This window comes from Merops nubicus, unplaced genomic scaffold (assembly GCF_000691845.1).
Source record: "Merops nubicus isolate BGI_N331 unplaced genomic scaffold, ASM69184v1 scaffold6123, whole genome shotgun sequence".
Taxonomy (NCBI): domain Eukaryota; kingdom Metazoa; phylum Chordata; class Aves; order Coraciiformes; family Meropidae; genus Merops; species Merops nubicus.
Genome location: NW_008598185.1, coordinates 39,653 through 64,336, shown reverse-complemented (window position 1 = coordinate 64,336; position 24,684 = coordinate 39,653). Strand labels below are relative to the sequence as shown.

Sequence of the window (24,684 nt, the reverse complement as noted above, 5' to 3'; positions counted from 1 at the left end):
GATGAACTCCAGTTTAACTTGAGTGTCCATCTTGAGAGGAGTTGTGAGATGGAGAAGGTCAAGCTTCAAACCGTCAGCAGCTGTGAGGTTGGAAAGCTGTGCTTTCCAGAAGCTCCTTGACTGCAAATTTGGTAGAGAAGCCTCGAGGTCCTGACTGGAGGATCTCCAGGTTCCTCAGCTGCCCTCAGGTCAGCTCCTCTGTCCCACGAGGTGGGCTTTGAAGAAGGAGCTCTGCTCCAGCTGCAGGAGCTCTGGCTGCAGCGCTTCATCGGCCGCTAATCCGTTTAGAGCGGCGCTAATCAGATTGCTCTGCCAGGCCCTGCAGAGCCCCTGAGCCACGCCACTGAAATGGAGATGGCTGATGTGTGTAAGCTGGCTTGTGTATGAAACTGAGCTGCCTCTTCCAGTGGAGACAGGGGCTCATGTGCTCAGCTTCCCCACTGCTTTCTCTTCTGGCACTCTTCATTGCTTGCATTAACCCAGGTCGCGTATCTCGAGAAATTTGGAAGCTTGTTCTGTCGTAGTAGTTGCTTTACAACAGAAAATGAAGCAAAAGTCTTGTCTTTGTAAAGACTGGAATAAGGAGTTGATCTGAAATTCTTATTCCTGTCTCTGTAGAGCTGTAAAGGGGGTAATCATTGCTCTGGGAATTGTAACTGCATTGGCTTGGAGTGTCATGGCAGTAATGTCTCCAGATTCTTCAGCCAGGCTGACTTATTGTTGCTCATGAACAAGTGACCAAAAAAAACCTAAACAAAATGCAATCCCCCTTCCCTGCCCCCAAACCAACAACATTCCCAGGCAAACCACAGAGTTCTGGAACTTCAGTTTAGCTCCTGTGGCTTTAGTAGTTAAACCAAAATTATGTCAATCTCTCACATTTTTTTTTCCCCCCTCTCCCTCCCTTCTTTTTTCCCCTCCCTGACAATAAGACCTTCAAATAATACCTGACATAAAGGAGATGGCTTAGTCTGCTTTGACATTATGATAGGAAATCACACCAGGAGGATAACTGGTTTATAAAATGTACTGTAGGGTAATACCATCTCTGTGTGTTGTGATGGGAGCAATGGAGAAGGACTTAATGTGATCAGGTAAAAAGACTGGTCTCTAAAATCCAACAGTGACACTCAACAGTTGGGTTTGCAGGGTTCTGCTTGAAACTGGAGATAACAGATTCTCAAAGCCTTAGAGTGCAGTGCATGTTTCCAGCTGTGACATGTCAAGAGCATTTGAAATGCAGATCTCAGTGTTTATGCTCAGTGTTGGTACTCCTGGTTTCACTGAAACTGTTCTGTTCTCTTCCAGGTGAATCTGGACTGGGAAAATCAACATTAATCAACTCATTATTCTTAACAGAATTGTATTCCCCAGAGTATCCAGGTCCTTCACACAGAATTAAAAAGACTGTACAGGTATGTCTGGGGAGGAAAAACTGCAGCTTGAACAATGTACCTTGCAATTTAGTAACATAAGGTGATCTGTCACATAAGCACCTATATTTCAAATAAGTTTAGCCATGATGTGAACTCCTAAGAAATATTCAATGTGTCTTTCAGTGTACCTTGGCTATAGCAAACATGCAGGTTCTGAAACTCAGAGCCTGTTGAAGTGTGGGAGCCCTGAGGTATTTTATGTGCTCCCTCTACTTCAGAAATCTCATATGGGTGTGGTCCTGTTTGGAAGTAGAATGTTTTATTATCAAATAAATATTGGATCTTTCAGAAATATCTGTAGATGTTCACTAAACTCCTCAGCTGTTTGAGAGAGACCTTTAGAAACTGTGTATGAAAGGATTTGACATAAATGTAAGGACCTAAGGTATACCAGAAGCTGAACCACTTCAGGTGATGTTCACTGGGTTATAGTTTAAGTGACTTAGTGATGGGTTTGATTCCCTGTCATTAGGAGATTGGTTTTTATAGGAAGAATTTACACTGAAAGTACAACAAAAAAAGAAATGTATTTCAGAGTTAACTCAGTCCCACCCTGGCTAAAGGATTAGGTAAGACAAACTCAACTCAAGCTGATGATCTAGTCATCCTGACCTTTTGAGGTCTTCAGAGGTGGCTTGATTTTTATTCATTTACTGATTTGAGTTACTTGTTGTGGTGAGTGAAAAATCAGTAAGTGTAGCATTTTAAAAAGGAAACAAATTGTCTCATTTCAGTGTCTAAGTGAAGATAAAATTGTTTCCCCTTCCAATCTCAAAAGCTGTGTGTGCTAGCAACTATGTGTATGGTGTGGAAGTGATTCCAAATAGTAAATGAAAGAATGAATAGTGGGAGCTGCTGTTTGACTCCATGGGATTTATACTCTGTGCCAGGGTAAATCTTTGCAAGTTGAGGAGGACGTTTTGTAGGGTAGAGAAGAGACAGGCCACCAGAGCACCCTAAAATCTTGGTACCAGTAATTAGCTGCTCTTAGCTGGTGGGAAGCCCAGGAAAAACAATTAAAAGGAGTAAGTGACCTGATCTTCAGATGAATTCAAATGAAACTTCTTCAGAAATGAGGGGGTATGAAGTGTGCCTGCTCTGGTCACTGGTTGACTCTTACATGGGGTATGGTGGAGGCTTCTCTGTAATCCTTCAGAAGCAGTCAAGCTGCAGCAGGCACCAAGCTGTGAGTGCTGTGCAGAGCTGCCAAGGAGAGACCCCTGTGACCCAGCTGACTGGAGTGCATGGGAAAATGGCTGTCTGGAGGAAACTTTTCATGAAAAGTTTTAAATTCCAAGGCTTGAACTAATGTTTTCCATGAATCCCTTGGGAATACTTGTAAACGAGATGATAGGATGCAGTTGGATGTTTTACTATGAATGACACTGGTTTACAGTGGTTTCTCTGGGTCTTTTCCAGATGTTGCTGCTTTCTGTGCCTTTGACCATGTATGGACACATCCATTTAGGTTAGAAAAATGCAACTTTACAGAGGCTTTATGGCAGGTTCTTCATCCACTGCCTCTTACCAGCAGTCTGTTGCTTAGAATATATGGTGCATACAGCCTGATTGTCCACGAGCACAGGACACTTGATTTGACCAACTAATGTTTCTTGTTCTTTGTTGAAAACCCACTCTGGTAGCAAGAGACCTACATGAATTCATGAAAACTAAGAATAAACTCAAATCCTCACCACCCAGTAAGATATCAGCACTGACTGCAGAGCTTGCTAGTGCAGGCCATTTATCAGGAGGTGACTTCACCACTTCAGCCACACTTCCATTTTCACAAGCCTGCAGAATCAGGAAAAATGCTTGGCATGGCATTCCTAAAGATCTCCTGACCTTCCTTTTCCTTTGTTATAAACACACGTTCAAGATAATGTTTTACTAATTGCTGCTTTTGTCAAAGCATTCTGCTGTGAATGCTTAATAATTTAATGGGTCTTGCTGGGAATTTTTGTGTTGGAGAATAAAACTGACACCTTGTAGCACTTGGCAAGAATGCAGCTCTTAACATTATCAGCTCTAGGCTTTTGAAAATGTCACAGATTTCTTATACTTGCAGAGAGTTGGGTTATAGGAGGGCTCTGTGCAAAAAGACAGCAAAAAAAGAATGTGAGGAATCAGAAGTTAATCTCCTGTGTGCTGAAGCTTGTGAGCAGTAAACTCTTGGCTGAGTTGACTGTGTGGCTGGGGATCAGTCTTGAGTTCTGGCATCCATTGTGGACAATAAAATTTCTCTGTAGGACCCTTGAGGGGAGAAAAATGCATTCACCACAATTAAAATGTAAGCTTTTACAGCACTGAATGTATTCCTGCATTCTCACAGCTTTGGACTGGACTCTGCTGGAAGGACAGGAGTTGCAGTTAGTGAAAGGGTAACTTGGTGGTGTCTTAACACTGGTCGATGTGGGTTGTTTGGAGGGTTTTATTTCTTTCTTTTTAAACCTTCCTACCCTTGTGGTAAGGCCTGCTTGAGCAGGAGGTTGAATTGGGTGGCCACCACAACCTGGATTTTTCTGTGACTAGCATCTAGGTGGCCCAGTGCTGGGGACTTTTGTTTTGTGAAGTTGCCTTACTGACCTTTCTTTGCCTTTTCCTTGGATGAGGAGCCAGGTCTTGACAATTGCATGCTCTGGACAGCCACAGTGTAGCTGAGTTAATTTTTTGAGGCCTAGCAGCAAAAGGGATTGACCTGGCTTGGGTAGGATCCCTACTGATGAGTAGATAAAAATAGCATCCTGCCTCCTCAGAGGTTAAATATTGAGTTTTCTTTGCACTTAGTTACTCCTCTGTGTTTCTGCACTGGGATCAGTGTTGGGCTTGTGCAAGAGGGATTCAGTTTGGCTTTCTGCAGGGTGTTAATTCATCCTGTAGGTTGATGTTGCATCACAGGAGCAGTGATTGCAGAGGGTTTGCAGCAAGGTTCAGGTGTGGCTGTGAGAGTTGGTTTCACCTCCAGAACCAGGGATGTGCAGGTGCTCGAGCAGCATTGATACCATCTCTCTCACATCTTGAGCTGGTCAAGAGACCATCCAGATAGGATTTATTATCCAAGCTTCCACTCTCTCTGGAAGTTCATTATTGAATGTTCTTGCAGGTGTTCACCTAGTAAAATAAAACTTTTTTTTCTCTCTCCCCTATTAGGGTTCAGAAATGTTAAGCAGTGAGCAACAAGGTGGCTTCCAAGTCTGCCAGTTCCTGTGTGTCTCTGAATAAATGGCTTGCATAGTTATTTATTGAATCTATATCTAGAAAACTATTCATTTAAAAGAAAATATCATATTAGAGGAAAAAAAAAAACATGATTAGATGTGCAAGCACTTGGAAAGAGCCAACACACTTATGAGTTTGTCATTTCTTAGTGGTGTGGACCAGGCTGATAGGACAGCAGTGTCCAGCACTTCCTCAGGCACACACACCTCACACTGGCATCATCACTAATTACTGAGGTATTAGTAGGAAGAAGAGGGTAGCAGTCCAGCCTAAATTTTGTGTGGTGAGGTGCTTCCTCAGGGTGATGGCTTTGGGTGCCTCCTGGAGCTGTGCTGCAGATGGGTGGTCACGTCTGGAGGCCGTTCCCACACCCAGCTCTTGCATCATACTGGTGCAGCTGCCTTCCCAGCCAGGTTTCCAGCAGTCACCTGAGCTAACTGGAACCAGCCCATTAAGGTCCCAGGAGGTCTGGCTCAGCAGGTTGCAGCTAGATTGTGTTACCTTCCAATATCAATCTGTTTGTCACAGGAAACCATCCTGTTCTAGGATTCCTTTCCCAAGCGTGGTACAAGTTGAAGGATAAAAGTATTTTTTGAAAAAGGCATTAAAAGAACTAGAAATGCAGAGTCTGAGGTGCTGGATGGGAGGATTAGGTTTGAAAAGTATAGTTTTCTTTCAAGTGACCAGAGTTCACAATTTCATTAAATATAATGCCAGGTTTAACAGTCTATCTCTGAACATATTATTGTTATTATATACTGGAATTAATATTGTTGTTTAGGGTATTTCCTGTTCCAACAGGAGTTAAAACATTAAGAGGTTCTATACACTTAGATGGGTTCTTGTATCACTGACTTCATTGAAACTGACCCCTTTTTTCTTTAAAAAAATCATTATTATTAAATTCTTGTTATTTTATAAGCAAAACACAGACCCAGTATCCCTCTGAAGCAGAAATGTTAGTAATTCTTTGTCAGCCTTCTTATTCATTGAATGCTTTTCCCAGTGTTTAAGATGAATGACTAAATTACTAAAAATTTAACCTCCCTGATTCATTTTCCAGGTTGAGCAGTCAAAAGTTTTAATCAAAGAGGGTGGTGTTCAGTTACTACTCACAATAGTTGACACGCCAGGATTTGGAGATGCTGTGGATAATAGTAATTGGTAAGATGTTCTTTGTTAATTCCCAGTTGTATTTCCTATCTGAGATACAATATCTTGTGGCTTTTCTTTTTAAGTGCACACTTGGATCTTCAGGTAAAATATTAACACTTTTAAACTCTCCAGTTAGCTGAAAAATTCCAACTGTTGTAGTTCCAAGTAGCTTCATAACTGGATTGAAATGGTGTCAGCTTTTCCCTTCACAGGGGATGGAGCAGTTGGGTCTTTACCCACTATGTAGTTTGATAACTACTGCATCCCACACAGTACAGAACCCACTCCTGTGCTGTCTGTCACAGGATGTGCCCAGTAAAGTGTATTCCTTCTCCTGCTGGTCTTAAGTGTTCTGTTTAATGCTATTACAATGAAGGTAATTGTGTTTGAAAGGGGTTTTTTCAGCCAACTCACAGACTGTGTCTTCAGAGCTGTGTGACTCAGTTGTACATTGAAGAGCTGATCACTTAAAGTGCTGTCTTGGAAGTCTCTTTCTTTTTAAAAAAAAAGCTGTGAGGAAATAGTGTAGCTCTATTTCTTAGCAAAGACAGACTGTTTTTTACATAAATGATATAACTTACAGGTTTTTATTCCTGTAACCTCTGCAGTTGGCAGCCAGTTATTGACTACATTGACAGTAAATTTGAGGACTACCTGAACGCAGAGTCTCGAGTGAACAGACGCCAGATGCCAGATAACAGAGTGCAGTGCTGTCTATACTTCATTGCTCCTTCAGGACATGGGTTTGTATTAGTGTCCTCTATCTTTCTTTGTCTTTTGTCTCAGATAAACACCCAAATTTGGCATTCTCAGGGCTGTAAAGTTCCAAACGGGATTTTCTTGATCGCCTGCAGACCGTGCTCGATGTCAAGATTATTTTGGCTTGTCAGACATCAGCAAGTCAGATGAGCAATAAGTTAAAACACCAGAAAACATGATTGCACATTAATTACATAACAAGAAAAATAGCATTAAAATGATTAAAAATACACAGCTGTTCCCAAGTGCCAGGTCTATTTGTGATCTGTGTCTTTGTTCACACACTGATGCTTAGGAGAAACTGTTTCACACTTAGAGCAACATGATTTTCCCTTTCCACTCTTCCTCCCTCCCTTGGATTTTAATGATAAATTGAGGTGGGAATTTTCATTCATCCTTACAAGCATGCTTTAATTCACCTGGGGTGTAATCCTTTGTCTAGTGACAATTCCAACACAGGCTTTCTGGATTTTTATTTTCTATTATTATACAATCTTCCACCCCCATTTAGTGTTTTGAACTGGATCAGACTTCTATCTAGTGGTGGAGAGGAAGAACTGCATTTCCAATGTGTATTAAATGCAGATTGATTGCCTATCTTTTTATTATTGTTTTAGAATTGATTAAATTTGTCAGTCCTTAGTTCTACCTTCAAAACTAGAAGGAGGGGAAGATACGTGGCCTATTTATGGGTCAAAAGTAAGAAAACTTGGAGGGAATAATGAAGGAATTCTAAGGACTATTCCTCAGTGAAAAATTACAGCTATTACACTCAGAATCTGTAGTTAGCATTGGAATGGTTCCAATCATATCAAACTCACAGACATCTGATATTGGAAAGAAATATTAGGGGGTGGAGAAGAGATTTTCTTATATAGACTGGACTTAAAACACTCTTGTTCAACATCCTTGTTTGTCCTGTCAGTTTTGCTTAACACCCATGGCAGTTTTAAATGCCCACACTTGAATCCTGAGCATCCACTGTTTTACTAGTGTGCAAAAAATGCTGCTTAAATAAATGGAAGGTGATCCATTCTTTGTGTTAGTCAATCTTTTTTGAGCTAACTTTCAGGTTCCTCAGAAAACATGTCTTCCCTCTGCACACCCACACTCCCCTTTTATCTGTTAAAACTTCCTAAACAAATTGTTTATAAGGAAAAATAAAGGTAATGCTTCAGATAGAGTTTTTTACTACATTTTTGAGGCTAAAAGCATGTTCCTTGTACAACTATTTCATGTTACTCTTTGAGGGAGGGGAGGAAAAAAGTGTAAATTTGAGCTAGATTTGCATAATGGTTTTGAATTATGGGAGTAAATGCATGAAATTGTCATCCAATTAAGGAAATGAATGGAAAACAGAGAAAATTGGTGCTGCTGTTAGAATTCATTTCCTTTTTTAAGATACTGTCTCCTCTGAAAGGACATTGCTCACTTCCTACCTATTTTTGTGGCCATGGAGTCTTGGGTCATGTTTCCTGTGGAGACAGCAGCACATGTCACCTGATGAGTGGTGGAGTCTTCATACAGCTGTCAAAGCCAGCTTGTTACAATTCATAAGGAACAAAATTTGTGGGTTAGATCCTAACCTAACATTTTCTTCAGCTTTTTCTCCAAACTATATATAAACAAATAAATTTGAGTACCAGATCAATCTGGTTTTAATGTTCCTAATGCTAATTTCTTTCATATGAGAAATAATCTTGTTAAATCCTTGAAGTGAACCCTTTAAGCTTGACTAAACTGGCTATAATTCTGAAGAATTAATGTGTCAAAAACTCAGTGGCTTTACTGAGTTTACAGGAAATATTGACCACTTTGATCCTCATTGACAGTTTTATATACCCATATAATGGATGTTTGAGTTTTGTCATTGTCATCCACTTCCAGAGTGATCCCTTTGTTATACATAACAATTTAGAGATGAGATATTTCTACTTCATTTGTACCTAGGCCACAGAGTTCACCATCTTCAGCAATCTAATGTATAAAAAGCACACTCTGAGGAAGAAAAATACAAATAAACATGACTTTCAGAAACTAAAACTGCATTGTGTGAACAGAGCATGAATCACAGCTGTAAACTCTTACCAGTCAGGCTTTAAATGGGACTGTCTTCTGCTACCTTTGGAGTAGAGAGCTCTCATCACTTGCTTAAATAAGTGTAATTTCACCTAGCAGAAGTCTCATGACCTGGCATATTAACTTAATGACATTCCTCTGGTATTTTACAGTTCTAGGGGATTTCCTTTAGCAGGTAGCCTTTTGAATCTCATTCAAGCATCTGTCACTCATAAATCAATGTCCTAGGAGTAGCTGTCAGGACAAATCTTGAATGGTTTTTATGTTTAATGATTATAAATTACAAAGTTCTCCTGCTGTCTTTCAGACTTAAGCCTTTGGACATAGAGTTTATGAAGCGCCTGCATGAAAAAGTGAACATCATTCCACTTATTGCCAAAGCAGACACACTCACACCTGAGGAATGCCAACAGTTCAAAAAACAGGTGAGCTGAAAGATTAATATTTACAACCTGGCATAATTTAGTAAGTTGATCCCTATGGAAATGGTGAGATTCAACTTCTTACATGCAAAGTCTAAAGCCTGAAGCAACAGCTTGAGACAGCAAAGCTAAGTAATTTATATCTCTAGATTTAATTGTATTTCTTGGTGAAATAATCTTGTTTCTATCCTCAGGGGAAGAGGTTTCAAGTGTAGTATGATTCTTGGCAAGGAAAATAATTCACTGCTGAGATAAAAATCAGCAAGGGTGGAAGGAAGCTTTCAAGATTTAGGTGCCTAGCAGAAGTTGTGTGGCTTTTTTTAAAAAAAAAAAAGGCAAACCAAAACAGTGGTATTTAACAGTATCACAGGTATTATTGATTGTATTGTGGGACTCATCCCTGTTGATACACTATATTTATGAAAGATGCCTCAGGTTTTTAGATAAGAATCAGTATACCTGTTGTTCAGTCTTGGGCTGTGGTAGTGCACTTTAAAGGTGGTGAGGTAATTCTAACATTGATACAACTGATATCATTTCCTTGTATTTGTAGCATGAATTTGATATTTAAGTCTTCAGGTGGTTTGTTTTATTTCAACTACATGATCAGATCAAAACATTGAGGCTTTGCTGTATTGTATGAGGAGGACAAAGACCTAGAGCAGGACAAGACAAGGCACAGAGTTTGTTTTATTGAACTGTGTCCAGTCCTAGCTAAGAAGAGTGCAGGTTCTGAAAAGAAGTAGGCATGAGAAGATGTTATGTGTAAAAACACTCCTGGTTTAAGACTAAAAATTAAAGGATATTTTCTGCTTTGTAGAAACTGAAGTCTGCTTTTGTTGCATTTCATGTTTTTCTTCTGATGTAAAGGAGGAAAAATTAGTAGAAGGCAGAATATTTCTTAACACATAAGTAGCTGTATCAATGAGTCGACGTTAAATAGGGGAGAATTTCCCAAATCAAACTGAAAATAAGTCCTTGCATGAATTGGAAACTTATGTTCTTACAGCATTGCAAACCCATGAACCAGAAATACTCCCCAGGGCTCTGCAGTGCAGCTGTCAGCTAAATGCTCTAATATTTTTCCATTCTAAAATTCTGGAAAACTAATCAGTTTGTTTTTAAAAATACCCTGCAGACAAATTGAGCAGGAAAACAGCACAGCCTCGGTTTTGAGGACGCTGTCAGTTAGCCTTGAATTTTTGTTAGTGCTTCCAAATATTTTTTTGACACAGCTAAACCCCTGGAGTACCTCCCTCAGTCACGAGCTCTGTTCAGATAGGCAGGTGATCCTGCTTCAAGCCACTGATGCTCAGGTGAAGCAGAGACAGAAAAGAGGAGGAATGACAGCAGTAGCTGTTGTGGGAACTCAAAGGGCTGAAGTAGGCACAAACCCAGGAGGTTCCACCTGAACAGGAGGACAAGCTTCTTGTGAGGGTGACAGAGCCTGGAGCAGCTGCCCAGAGAGGCTGTGGAGTCTCCTGCTCTGGAGAGATCCCAAACCCACCTGGATGTGACCCTGGGCACCCTGCTGTGGGTGATCTGCTGGAGCAGGGGGGTGGGCTGAGATGATCCCCAGAGGTCCCTTCCAACCTCTGCCATGCTGGGATTCTCTATGTGCAGGTTTTGTGGTGTAACTTAGTCACATTAATATGCCAGCATATTGCGTATCAAGTAAAAGGAGGGAGAATCAGATGGCAACAAGAAGTGTATGAGTTCCTCAAACAAATATATTTTTTGGATTTAGATAATGAAAGAAATCCAAGAACACAAAATTAAAATATACGAATTTCCAGAAACGGACGATGAAGAAGAAAATAAGATTGTGAAAAAGATAAAGGTAAATAATTTTCTTTTGAAAAAGTGGTTATGGGGAGGAGGGTAGAGAGTGAAAAAAGCTTATTGTCATTAATGAAGCACCCACCAAAATGCTTAGAAGATAAAAATCATCTGCAAAGCTGTTCTGAAAGTCACTGTTCCTCAGCAGAGGCAAGGACTGACACTCTGACAGGTGACTGAAGTCCTGTAATGGCTAAAATTCAAAATAAAGAGCACTAGATCACATGCTCATTTAATAAACTCTTCAAAGATCACTCTCTTTTTTTTACTCCATCCCTAGCTGGCTTTTATCCACCTACCACATTTTGTGAAGAAGACAAGGCTTGTCTTTCAGACAGAGGTGTGCAGTGGCCCAGAGGCTGTGTGTTACACTTAATAGCTGTCTGACTAATTGATACACTGAAATCTTAATGGAGACAAATGATTACAGAAAATCAAAGGGATTTTCAGGTTGTTGAAAGGCTTTTTCTTTACTTACTTGTGTTTTGGTTTTTTTTCTTTTATGTTAGAGTCCATCTTGTATACATTCCTTGAGCCTCACTTCTGTTTGCTCAGTGGCTTCAACAGCCTGTAAGAGCTTTTAAATTTTTCTGTTGCTGTGGGAATCACTTAGGATGGATAAACACAAATAGCACAAATGGAATATATCTTGGGACTGAGCCTAAAGGAGAGGAACAGACTAAAAGCAAAGACAAAACTCCAAAATACTTAGCTTTGTGCACTGTTCTCCTCAGCTCCTTGAAGCTGCTCTTGGCTCCTTTTGTTGCTTGTTACACTGGAGGGATTTTTGGTTCAGCTGAAGACAAGAACTTGAAGCAGTTCTTTGCCAAACCTTTGAGAACTGGGTACAAGATCCAGCCAGTTACAGTCCTTGTAGCCAGCAGGGATGTGAATTGATAAATTATTACTGTGAAGTTGGCTAAATAGGAAATGGTTTGCCTGGTGCTTAGCTTACTAAGTAACAGTACTGTCTGTTTCTTGACAAAATTCACAGAACACAACAGCGTAAGGAATTCCAGAGGGGTGTATTTGTATTTATATGCCATCAAACCAGGCAGAGGTCAGTGAACAGAACTACTCTGGCACTTGGGGCAAGCTGAGTCGTAGCACCAGATTAGCTTACATCAAGTTCATACAGGCACGTGCTTTCAGGATGGGTTGGCAGGAGAAATCTGGGTTTTAAAGCAATGTGTTCTCTTGTAGGACCGTTTACCTCTTGCTGTGGTAGGTAGTAACACCATCATTGAAGTCAATGGCAAGAGAGTCAGAGGAAGGCAGTACCCCTGGGGTGTGGCAGAAGGTAAGGCTTTCTCAGGATATTTTTTTTAAAAATCTATTTAAAGCTTATTAGACATCAGTCTGTATTGAAAATGCTTAATCTGAATGTGCTTTGCTCTGGAAATTTCTTGAATGCGTCATTCAGTTATTCTGACAGCCTCAGAACAAGGTGAAGATTCAGCAACATGGAACTTTGCAGGCAGGTTCCCACTGAAGCCTCACTGAGGAACTGTAAAACCTGTAGTAACTTACTCCAGGCAGTGATGAGGCTTACATTGCAACTGTTTGCTAGCATGCTGACTTCAATTTTATTCATACAAAAACAACAGGTGTTTTTTTTTAATCTTATTTCTACAGTATTCACATTATGTGTTAATTGATCAGCTCCATTAGTATAAATTCAGTTTAAAGTTTCTGGAAGGATTTGTTGGTTTGGGTTTGTGGTGTTGGTTGGTTTGGGTTTGTGTTGGTTGGTTTTATTTCTCCAAAACATCTGAGTCTTAACTGTTGAGATATAGAAACAGGAAGGTACATGGTAAGGAATTGAATGTTTTTGGTAGTTTTTAAAAATGATTATTAATTTAAAACACTTTTTTACTTTTAGAGGGGTTTGAAAGTAACTGCATGTTCTGGCAACCATTGCTTGGCCTTTAATGCTGTTCACTCCCTTCAAATGGCATTTTAGATGGCTTATACTGTGCTATGTAATGAAATACAGCCACTATTGAACTGTTCTTCCATGATCATTGAACTTTCTCCTTGTACTGTACATCCATTTAATAAACAGAAAACTTTTGTGTTTCTTTTTTAAATCTCACTATTTCTGCCCTTTGAGGGCAGTGGACTATAAATTTGATGCAGTGTAAAACAGACCAAAAAAACCCAACCAACAAGCAGCATATAACCAATACTTTAAAGAGAAATGCTGGGGGACTTTGAAGTGTGTGTCTGGCAGGAAATGAGGTTTGGCAGAAAGTAGAAACCAGCTGCACCAGAGAAGCTCAAGCTTTATTTCAGGCTTTTGCATTAGCATTTGGAGATGCACAAAATGGTGCCACTTGGCTTTATTTTAACATAAACTTCAGAGATGTTTCACGCTCATGTGATTGCACAACTTTGGGCAGAATGAGCTTAACTGAAAGGAAGCTCTTTAAGTGGCTTTGAGTCTGTCAGCTAAGTGGAGATGATGCTTTTTGGGGTGTGTGACTTCATATACTGAGTGGAACTTACCAGTTTGTGTAAAAAAATGCAGGGATGCCAGTACAAGATGAACACACAAAGAGGTTACATGCAGGATTCACTGAACTTGAGTTATTTTAATTCCTTCATCCTGCTTTTTTCTTCCTTTTTCCCATGAAAATGTCTCTTTTTGCAGTTGAAAACGGTGAACACTGTGACTTCACAATTCTGAGGAACATGTTGATAAGGTGAGTAACTTACAGGTAATAGTTTTTCTAGTATATCTGAGAGGTGGGAAAGTTGCATAGTGGAGAAAAAAAAAAGATTTGAGCTTGTCAGTTCATTTGAATCCCCATATTTCTAATTGTAAACAGTATACTGCAATTTATGATACCTTGTTTAACCATGTATTTAGCATGCAGTGGTGGTGATGATTATTTTTAAATAGTTCTTTTCACCTTCTGGTTACTTGGTCTTAAACTGTGATAAACAACAGGAACTCTAGTTGTCTGTTAGTGCTGATGTGTACTTAGTTGTAGGCTTTTTTTTTTAAGCTTTCAGTGCTGCAGTTGTCTAAAGCAAAACTCTAAAAATAGACTCTGAAGTTGTCTAAAGCTTTGTGTTGTTGGTCCTGTGCTCAGAGCAGTTCAGAGACTTCTGCTGTACCAATTAAAGTACATAGAGTTTCATTATTAAGCTCTTCTGTGTTGGTCCTGTGCTCAGAGCAGTTCAGTGACTTCTGCTGTACCAACTGAGTTTCATTATTAATCTCTGCTATTCTCCAGGCTGATGATGGAAAATTATTAAAGGAAGCTGGTGTTTGTCTCTTAGTCTTGAACTTTACATTTAGCTTTTGCAGACTAAAAAGATAGAAACAGGGAAGTTTGGACTTGTTTGTTGCTTGCTTTACATGCTTTCACACACCTGCTGTTGTAGTAATACACATTTTTCCTATCTGATGAGAGAATTGTTTCAGTTGGAGAAGATCTCTAAGATCATGTCCAATGATTAACCTAATCCTGCCAAGCCCACCACTAACCCATGTCCCTCAGCACCACATCTCCATGGCTTTTACATCCCTCCAGAGATGGGGACTCCACCACTGCCCTGGGCAGCCTGGGCCAGGGCTCTACAACCTTTTTAAGTGAAATAGTTTTTCCAAATGTCCAACCTAAACCTCCCCTGGTACAACTTGAGGCCGTTTCCTGTTGTCCTATCAAATACCAAATTTCCTCCCCAAAATACCTGCAAGTTTATCCACAGAACTCAAATTTTCCAAAGATTTGGCCTGTAAATTCATGTTTAAAACACTGCAAACTTGAGATAGCCACAGAACCATCAAATTCTGTTACACTGAGCTTTTATTGGCAGCTCTAATTGAAGTGGAGGAAGGACAACACGGTGGGGGATGGGATGTTCATGGAGGGATAGAATTAAAGTCAATCAGCAAAATGTACACAGGCTGGTTTTTTCCAGGTAGTGTTTTGTACTAAGCTCCTAAATTCCCCTTATTGACAGAACTCATATGCAGGACCTGAAGGATGTCACCAACAATGTACATTATGAGAACTACAGGAGCAGAAAATTGGCAGCTGTTACATACAACGGGGTCGACAACAACAAAAATAAAGGGCAGCTAACAAAGTAAGTTCTTGTTAAGGGTCTGTTGCACCTTAATCTTTTTGCTCTAGTTTTTGGTTGGTGGGATTTGGGGTTTTTTTTGGGATGTGGTGGGTTTGTATTTATCCCCCAGTCAGTTGTTTCTTCATTGTGTTCTGGTCTGAGCAGTGTATACCTCTCATTTACTTACAATTTGGGTTGTTTTGTTTTTTTTTCTATTTCACTAAGGTTTACACTAGTTTAACTGAACATGATAAATAACTGAGGTTTAGTCAGATCCAGTTCTGAAGCCAATCCTTACATTTACTACTTCTGTTTGAGTTTTATTTCACTGGTACTTAAAGCTTTTGAGCATTAGTGTTCTTATTTTGGTTTATGTACTACTTCAGGAATTCCTGGTTCTTCTCCATGAGTGCTCAGTACTCCATGTCAGGGATGTTTTTGGGAAGAATGGGTTAATATTTGCTTAGAAACTTTGAAAATCCAGACCCACTGCTGTCATCTTTGAAGTGCTGCCCTGGCCTTCTGTGGTTGCTTATGATGGCAGGGAAACTATTGCAACATCCTTATCTTTTGAGAGGGGAGAGCTGCAATGTAGGCTTTGGAGAATTTGTTGCTAGTTGTTTAATATGTAAGTTTAATTACTTCTGACAGCACGTTGTTTGCCAGCCTGATGAAGTTATTGGAAGATTTAGAAGCAGGCTCTACTGTATTCTGCAGTTTATAATGCTACTTGAGAATAGCTAGGCTCTTAAAACTTCCCTCCTTTGCTTGTATCAACAATAATTAGTGATCAAATTAGTGATTATCTTTCTTTTATTTGTGCTATATCTAAATACAGGTTTATTTCAACCAAAATATAGGGTACTACTCTGTTCAGCTAATGATATGCCAAATTACAGCTTTTCTCCCTGAAAAAGATCCCTGAAATTAGATGGAAATACCTGTTGTTCCCATCCATGTGGCAGCTACAAAGCTATTTTTTCACTAAAGGAGTGTCTGCTCTACACTGTCTTAATGCTTTGAAAGTGGCTGTGATGTAAGTGGACATGATTTAGTCTGATGTAGTGTGAGCCTACAGGAGACTTCCCTGCTCAGCACTGACAAAAAATAACATAGGATCTGTCAGTTCCAGCTCCTCTTCAAAAGCATCCTGAAATATAGGTCAAGTTTGGAGTGAGGTGAAGCCTTAAAAAAGAAAAGTTTTCACATGTGTGTATCCAGAACACAATGGTTACTCCTCACCATCATGTTTCTTGCTGTCATGTTATCCCTGATGTGCTCCTCAAGGCTTCTGAGTTCAAATAGTAAATAATTAGAAGTATTTCTGCAGCTACACTTCTCCTTGTAACAGTTCAGTGGTGATAGCAGGGAGAGGAGGAGTTGTAAGAACTGGATTTACTAAATGAGGCAGTCATTGGGGAAAAATCGAATGGGTGGGGTGGCACGTTGAGGTAGTTTGCACACTTGAGAACAGATTGGGGAAGGTGGACACATCAGAGGAGAAAATCTGCTTGAGTACAAACACTTGAGCCACCTTTGAGGTGACAGTGTATTAATGCAGAATAGAAAACTCTACATTGCCTCCAGGACCCCTAAGTTGCTCTGACTGTGCTTTTCAGTGCATTATTTCCATTACTCCACTGAAAAGTGAAGCTTTTTCATTGTCATTTGGGATGTCATAGGAAGCTGCTTAGATCTGGGGATTTAGTTGGTTTTGTGTTGTTTTTTTAAATACATTTCCATATCTCAGTATGGTTTTCTTAGATTTTTTGAAGAACCTTCATTTTAGGGAGCATAGAATCATTAAGGCTGGAAAAGACCTTTCAGTGCTGCAGCTCAGAGGTGAATAAATACAACTGGTGCTCTTTGCAATCAGGTTCTATTTTTTTCAAGAGAAAAAATAAGTTTATTTGATTTTTTTTTTTTCAGATGGCAAAATCTATTGCAAACTTCTAAGAAATATTTTGAACTTTTCCTTAGAGTTTGTTCCTCCAAACACAGGGTGACTTAAGTAAAATTCTTGAATGATATACTGGTTACAAGGGAGCATTATTGTCTTGTGATTCTTGTCTTGTTGCCTTCTCCTTGTGTCACAGCATTTTCAGCTTCAACATGGTTTTTTTTTGACTTGTTATGTGTTTTATTTAGTTTTAAACTTTGAAACAGCATAGAAGGAATTGTCCTTATAACCCTGTATCTTCCTGGAAATTAATTGAAAGAGGGAAGAACAGATGTTAACAGTTTGTCTGTGCCTCCTCTTGGGAATTTCATGCTTGCCTCCTGAGAGAAGTGTCTGTCTCAAAACAGAGCATTTGACTTGCCCTCTGGAAATCTGATTCTTCCACAGGAGGCAGGTCCTGTGTCTCCAGCACAGAGACTTGCTGTGGTGCTCTCTGGTGGTGTTCCAAGCTTGCTGTTCAACACAGGTACAGCCTCTGCCTCAGGAAACTCCAAAGCTGCTCAGCTTCTCTGAGCTGGGAGAGCAGGCAGGAGGGGTGATGTACACACAGTGATTCTTGAGCTTTTCCAAAATTATCTCCTCCTGCAGCTGCTGGAGACTGGGTTGACCTGCTGTACCTTCTAAACAGCTTTATTTTTATGATCTTGGCATGTCTTTGTTTTTCATGCAACTGGTAACACATTTCTGTGAACAAAGCCCAAATCAGTATGTGCTACAATTTTCAGTGATCCTGTGCAGATGAATTGAAGCAGTCTCTTCAGTCCAGTTGATAATTTTTGCTATTTTGTCCCCTTTGATTTGGTAAAACTGACTGTTCTACCAGTGACTTGTTGGCCTAAGAGCAATCCAAAGCATATATTTTTTTTCTGTGATTATGGAGCCTTTTTTCTGGTTTAGGTTTAGTGCCTGTTTTCTTCAGGTTTTCAACATCATCCCAACCATTAGAAAAATAAAATATCAAGGATAATCTTCACATATATGGATAACTTCTCTCTTCAAACTATGTGAGAATTGTAACTTCACATGTACTACATGATATGTGAGAAAATTGGCATTTACTCTGAAATTTAAAGTTTTTTCACTTAAGAAATCTTTTCAGTTTGCTGTATGAAGCTGCTATCTTCAGTGGGCTTAAAAGTAAAACCTTGTTATATTGACAGTCATGTTGTAGATTTAAAGATGAGCCTTTGCCATCTACAAGGTGTCCAGTGACCTGCCACACAGGGTAACAAAACACACAACGTGTAGGCCCTTCTGATTGCTTAGCTTAGACCACATCTAACTCCTTTTGCCTAGATTTTTAACGAATTCTGTAAAAAGGTTCTAATATTATGAAGCCCATCCTACTATATGGTGAGACTGAATGACCAGCATCTTGTTTTCAGACCTTTTTTTTCCTGGGGAGGTGAGATTGCAGCCCAGCCTTGTGCAGAGCTGAGCCCTGCCACCGGTGAGACCTCTGCTGGCCATGGAACCCAAGTGCTCTTTTTGTAGCACCAGGACATTCAGGGGGTTTGAACACAATGTCCTTCACTAAATCAAACAGATAAGCCTCCATATGGCATCGGTTTCCAAAAACTTGTTTAGGGCAAGTGGTTGTTGGTGTCACTAAAATATTTAAAATCGCTTTAAATTCGTGAATATTTTAGGGAAACTATGCCTGAAAGTATCCACACATCAAACCAGCATTAAGATTTACATGGTGTAGTGATTGACTAACTGAATTTGAAATAAATATAACAAGCTTTAACTAACAAGTCTTTCCTTTTACTGTGGAAAAAATTTGCTTTTGGGGGAACACAATTAGCTTTAGGCCTCTATTAATGAATTTACTTTTTAAATTTATTGCTTTTTGGTTTTGTGGTTTTATTTAAGCATGCTAAGCTAAGCCTCTGTATTTTTTGTTTTTTAGATTTGACACAGTTGAAGGCATGTAAGTGGTCATTTAAATTTTTCCAAAAAACTTAAAGACAAAAATTTTATAAACACAAAATGGGTTTCACTGTTTAATGTTTCAAATTTAAAACATTTTCCTGTTATCCCGCTCTTGGCATTGGTTTTTTTTTCCCTCCCCAGCAGTTTGTTTATTCTAAAGCTGTGCTAATGTAAACTTTAGGAGTTAATAAATAAATCAATGACAAATACCTCTGTAAAAACCCATCTTCTTTAGCAGCTTTTTGGCTAAACCTGAAGACAAATTTGGTCAAATTTCAACAATGAGTAGAAGTGCATAAATTGCGAAATTCCCCCAGTTTCTATCCGTAGCTCAGCTTTACATAGATGCTTATAAAGAATCTTTATCTAGATGCTGATGAAGAATTAGTGGAATTTCCCTCCTGATCTGTAAATTTACAGCTCTTCATGGGATTGGGGAATTACTTGACTCTTTCCAGACCATGGTTTTATCCTCTCACTGGCTCGCAGAGGTTCCACTTTGCTCATCCCAAGAATCATTTCTCATTTTTGGAGATTCACTTGGAGGACTCTTAACACACACCCTGTTCCATCAGTTAAATGGTTTACATCTCCCTTCAATTTGGGGGTTTTTCTTCAAGTCCCATAGATAGTTTTATCCTGAAGTGCAGGCTGATGAACTTTTACCCACGTTAAATACTTGGGACCTGACACCATCAGTTGTGACCTATGTTGTGAAGCTCTCAGCTGTAAATGCTCGTTGTCAGTTCATCAAATTTTCTGTGCAGACTGATTTTTACCACTCTCAAATACAGCTCACATAGTGTCCCCATTAAATTATTAGGTTAGGACAGTTCTTCTCCCCTTCTGGGTCTGTAGAAACTGCAGCAATGATTCCTCAGTAGTCAGAGCTGCTTCCTAGGTTAATTTTTTCATTTGAGAACTTTACACTTCTGGAAGGTAACAACAAGAACAGGGTTGTTTTGACAGCTGGTTAGTTTCCACAAGTGCTGCTACTCACCTCATCTTTCATTTTCTTCTTATTTTTGTGTATTATTGTACGTTACCTGTGTTGAACTGTATTTGTTTTCCTTGACAAAAGTCACTAGCAGTTGGCCTTTTGAAGGGCTAAACACTAAGGATCAGTTTCAGTTCTGAAAGTTACACAGCATTTTACTCAACAAGATTTGCAGCTATTAGTTCAGATTCAATTTAATTATTTTTTTATAAATAGAAATGCCATTTTCTTCCTCCTTGCCCCCCAACTATCACCTCTAAAAATATTGGTATTTGAGGAAAAGGTTCATATGGCCCTGAGTTCATCAGAGATAGAGTGAATCAATGGGGAGCTGATTAAAATGGACAGTCAAGAAGGATAAAATGAGCCATTAATAATCAAACCAGATATTTGATATATATATAACCTCCATGTTTTTAAGAATGAGTGGCAAAATCTGAATCAAAATAGACATTGCTACTTATGTTTCATTCATAGCTGAAAGCCAATTCTTTTCTCATTTTAGACTGCTTTTTATGCATGATTTGAACCAGAACAGGATGTTTTTGTTGTGTATTTTGTTGTGGCTTTGGTTTTTTTTAAGAATTGAAAACAAAAATACTATTTGGATAGGTCTTAGGCTTTGCATGATTTGAACCAGAACAGGATGTTTTTGTTGTGTATTTTGTTGTGGTTTTGTTTTTTTTTTTAAGAATTGAAAACCAAAATACTATTTGGATAGGGCTTAGGCTTTCCACTTCTAATTTACAATTTGCTAGCCTGAGTGACTTTTCCCCCCATTACACCAGATACCTTCTGCTGGTTGATTGGAACAGTTCCAAATATTCAGTTCTACATTTTTACCAACACAATACTTAAAACTCGGTCATTTAAACCCAAACATACTCAAAACTGAAACACAAGAGCAATGATTTATTTTGATTGCTCAGTGCTGAACAGCAGCAAAGTCTTCCAAGGCTGTATGTAGCAATCATCACTAGATCAAAATCATCTTGGTTTTTGGGGTATTTAAGGTGAAACTTGCTATTTAAAACCTGTACCACCATAACATGGATAGCAGGCTTATACAGCTTTAAAAATTCAGGAAAGTAGTTACCAGGAAGTGTATAGAAAAATTAAAAATAATATGCAGTATTTTTATACCTTAAGTTTATTACTAGTTTTCCAAAGGAAAATCTTCCAACTCACACTTCCATGAAACCCTGATGTTCAGCTGCCCAAACCATTTTTTGCCAGGTTGCTGTCTCCTCAGCAGCATGACCACAGCACTCAACACTGTTGGAATGTTGATTTAGAGAGGAAAATGGGACTTCTGTCTGCAATGCTTTGGAAAGTTTAATATCCATTAATTTTTGTGTATATTTGAACGGGAAAGAACAAGACGCCTGAAGATCATTTTGGAAGATGCTCATTTTTGTTGTAAATTTGCTTTCCTCTCTTCCCATGACCAGGTTCAACTAAAGATAGACAGCCAAGAGTTCCTGTTAGCCTAAATCAGTTGTGAGGGAGGAAAAGATGTTGTACAAAATGTCTTTTTTTGAGGAAAGCTTGACTAAATGTTAATAGAATAATGCAAATGGAGTTTAAGCTAGCAGTGCATAACATGTGATTTATCTTAATGCTTCAGCATTTTTATCTTGTTTCTTACAGATGCCCTAATGTAACAGACAGGAACAAAGTTCTTATTAGCTAACTCCTTCTTCTTCTTCTGGATTTATGGCAGGAGCCCCTTGGCACAGATGGAGGAGGAAAGGAGGGAGCATGTAGCCAAAATGAAAAAAATGGAAATGGAAATGGAACAGGTGTTTGAGATGAAAGTCAAAGAGAAAGTGCAAAAACTGAAGGACTCTGAAGCTGAGGTAATCAAACTGTCTTAAATAGACTCAGAAGGAGACAGGGGTATGTTGGGTTTTTTGGTGTCATTTAGACATACACAAATTTAAAGGATATTTAATTCTGCATTTCTATCACCTCCAGCTGAAGTCCACACAGTGAAACTGGTTTGGGTTTGTTTTATTTTTTAAGAGGCTTACAAAATTTAAGTAGCAAGTGAATTTCAAGTTTTGTACAGGCAGCTTCTCACAAGGAGCCTAACAGAGAAGATCAAAACTGTCAAAGCTCCTAAAGAAAGTTTGGCTCCAAATTCGAGGGAGAGTGAGGGAACTTGGAAGGGCAGTTGAAATGCTTGGCAGCCCAGGCACTGTAAGGAGCCAAGGCAAACCAGATCCAAGGGAAAAATACATCAATCCTGATTGATTTTTTTTTTTCTTTTCCTTTTGGAGCATGAAGTAGATCAGGATCTAAATGCTGGGATACACCAGTCAGCACTCTGAGGCTTGTAAAGCTAGATGTTCTATCTGGGTCCCAGTGTTTAATTAATCACTGAGGTTTATCCTGCCTCAATTTCAGTCTCAAATCTTCTTGAACCCATTGATACTTCTGGCCTCCATACTCTTCTTGCTACATGAAAAACAAACCAACAAAAAACATCACTTTTTTTTTTCTTTTATGTACAAAAACTCATGAGTTTTTGAGTGAGTGCATCCTGCCAGGGCAGGTTTGAAATGTTCATGCAATTCCATCAACTGTCCCAGCAACTTGCAGGAGAGATTTCCTCCACTCTTCTGCCAGGGTAGACAATTCACTTTAATAACACTAAACAGAATTCATTTTATTAGTGAATAAATGAATCCACTTCATAATGTTTTCCCTAATAGATCCTTGCTCTCACCAGTACTAGAGGGTGAAATAAAACCTTGGCGTTTTTTCCCCCACACAAAGATCCTGCTCATTTATTCCTTCCTGATACTCAAGCACTCTGCAGTTTGCTTCTACACATTTGCCTCAGAAAGTATTCCTGAATTTCATTTTGTTTGCCCCTTGTAGCTGCTGACACCTCCTAGCTGTCCCTCAGGCAGCATTTGGGGTGTGTTTCTGTTATCTGCCAAGTGAGGCAATGGGATTAGCACCCTTTTTGCTTCTCTTTTTGGCAGTATCTATAACCCTAAGAGTTTTTGGTCCAAGAGTTACTTTCCCTGAAGAAAATATCAGATGTAATGCTGCATTTTCTTGCACACAGTGGCTGATGTTGGTTGTAGGAGTCGTGGTGTTCTCTGCACTGACTCTGTCACTTCTCCTGCAGCTGCAGCGACGCCACGAGCAAATGAAGAAGAATTTGGAGGCACAGCACAAAGAGCTGGAGGAGAAACGTCGCCAGTTTGAGGATGAGAAGGCAAACTGGGAAGCTCAGCAACGGATTTTGGAACAACAGAATTCTTCCAGGTAAGCTGGAGTCTTCAGCCAGTGTATTTCAACCAGTAAAGCTGTAAATACCTGTTTTAAGAGCTAGACATCAGTGATGTTTTACATCAAATCAGAGCATGGGTGTGGAACTTAATGAACTTTGTTTTTCTATCATTTTAGAACCTTGGAAAAGAATAAGAAGAAAGGGAAGATATTTTAAAAGCATCACTTTGACCACCAGTTACGTATTAGTTGCCAATATGCCAGCCTGGACATCAGTGTTTGTTGGATCCATTTGACCAATTTTGCACCAGTTGTATCCATAGTAATGGATTTAACAGCATGACAAATTTTCTTCTTTATTTTTTTTTTTTTTGGTTAATTTTGATGGAGAATGAGATGCCTTGAATTGTCTAGGGTGTTGTGTACTTGGAAAAAATAACAGCTCTAAGTACCTTTATATTTTTCTTCCTTTCTTTTTTTTAAAAAACATGCCATTTTAATGCAAAAGGAAAACATTTTACTGTTGTACAATCATGTTCTGGTGGCTTGATGGTTTACAGGATATTAAATGCAAGGACTCTAGACGGTTTTTAGTGAGGATTAATTGCCATAATATGATGCAAACAATGCTTCTCTATTATTATTATTATTATTATAATACAAGAATTCCATTCAGTGCAGCATTATACAATAATGTAATTTAGTCTAACACAGTTTGACCCTATTTTTGACACTTCCATTGTTTAAAAGTACACATGGAAAAACAAAAGTCGTAGGCTTACAGTGCACCTGAGCTTTTTATAACAACCCTTTTATGTTTTGGATTCTTGAAATATATGCTATTCTCATTTAGTAACTTCTTTAGCCAGAAGGATCTCATTACTGCTTCTTTTTTTTTTTTTTTTTTTGTAATAACATTTAATTTAGATATTTTTCCATATATTGGCCCTCCTAAATAGAATATAGCTTCTTTCATATGGTAGGAACCAGTGAGTAAAACTTTCCTTTAACTCCCTTTTTACATTTTTATGGTAAGTAGCAGGAAAAAAACTCATTTATAGGTCATTTCTAGGCAAAATTGTGGAGTTAACTACCAACCTGTTTCTACCCCGTGTGCAGTCTTTATTTTACTAGAAATGGGACTATGGCCTCAAGAGAAACATCAACCATTTTGCATTTAGCTGCATTCATATCCTGCCTTTCTGTATTTTTTTTTTGTTTGTATTGTAAAAAGTCACATAATAAACAATGTTGTGATGTAACACGCCGCTGGGTCGCAGCTTTCGGAGGAGCTGAGCAGCCAAGGGCTTCCTTGGGAAAGGAGTGGACTCTCTTCCAGCCAGACTTGATGGACCCGTGTCTTCCGTGGGTCTGAGGAAGGAATTTGAGGGGTGGATGTGGAATTGTGAGCAGATCCCCTGTTGGTTGGCTGTGCTGAGTCGGCAGGAGGAGGAGACTCGTGGCTCGCCCAGAAGAGGGCACCAGGCACCCACACACACGCTGGTGCTCACACCTCCTGCCAGCTTCTCTGTCTGCCTGCTGGGGGTCTTCTCCAAC

The 24,684-nt window shown here is 39.2% G+C and overlaps 1 protein-coding gene across 1 annotated transcript; it reads left to right on the top strand.

Annotated features, from left to right (window-relative positions):
* Positions 1–1,308: 1,308 nt before the first annotated feature.
* On the top strand, positions 1,309–24,389 carry SEPT7 (septin 7; the record flags this gene model as incomplete). Its single annotated transcript, XM_008936949.1, has 12 exons — positions 1,309–1,415; positions 5,719–5,819; positions 6,419–6,553; positions 8,956–9,073; positions 10,818–10,910; positions 12,113–12,209; positions 13,563–13,614; positions 14,885–15,010; positions 18,862–18,882; positions 21,605–21,740; positions 23,024–23,163; positions 23,305–24,389. Coding segments are annotated over 12 exons (1,166 nt in total), but the record flags the coding sequence as incomplete, so codon positions are not given.
* Positions 24,390–24,684: the final 295 nt, after the last annotated feature.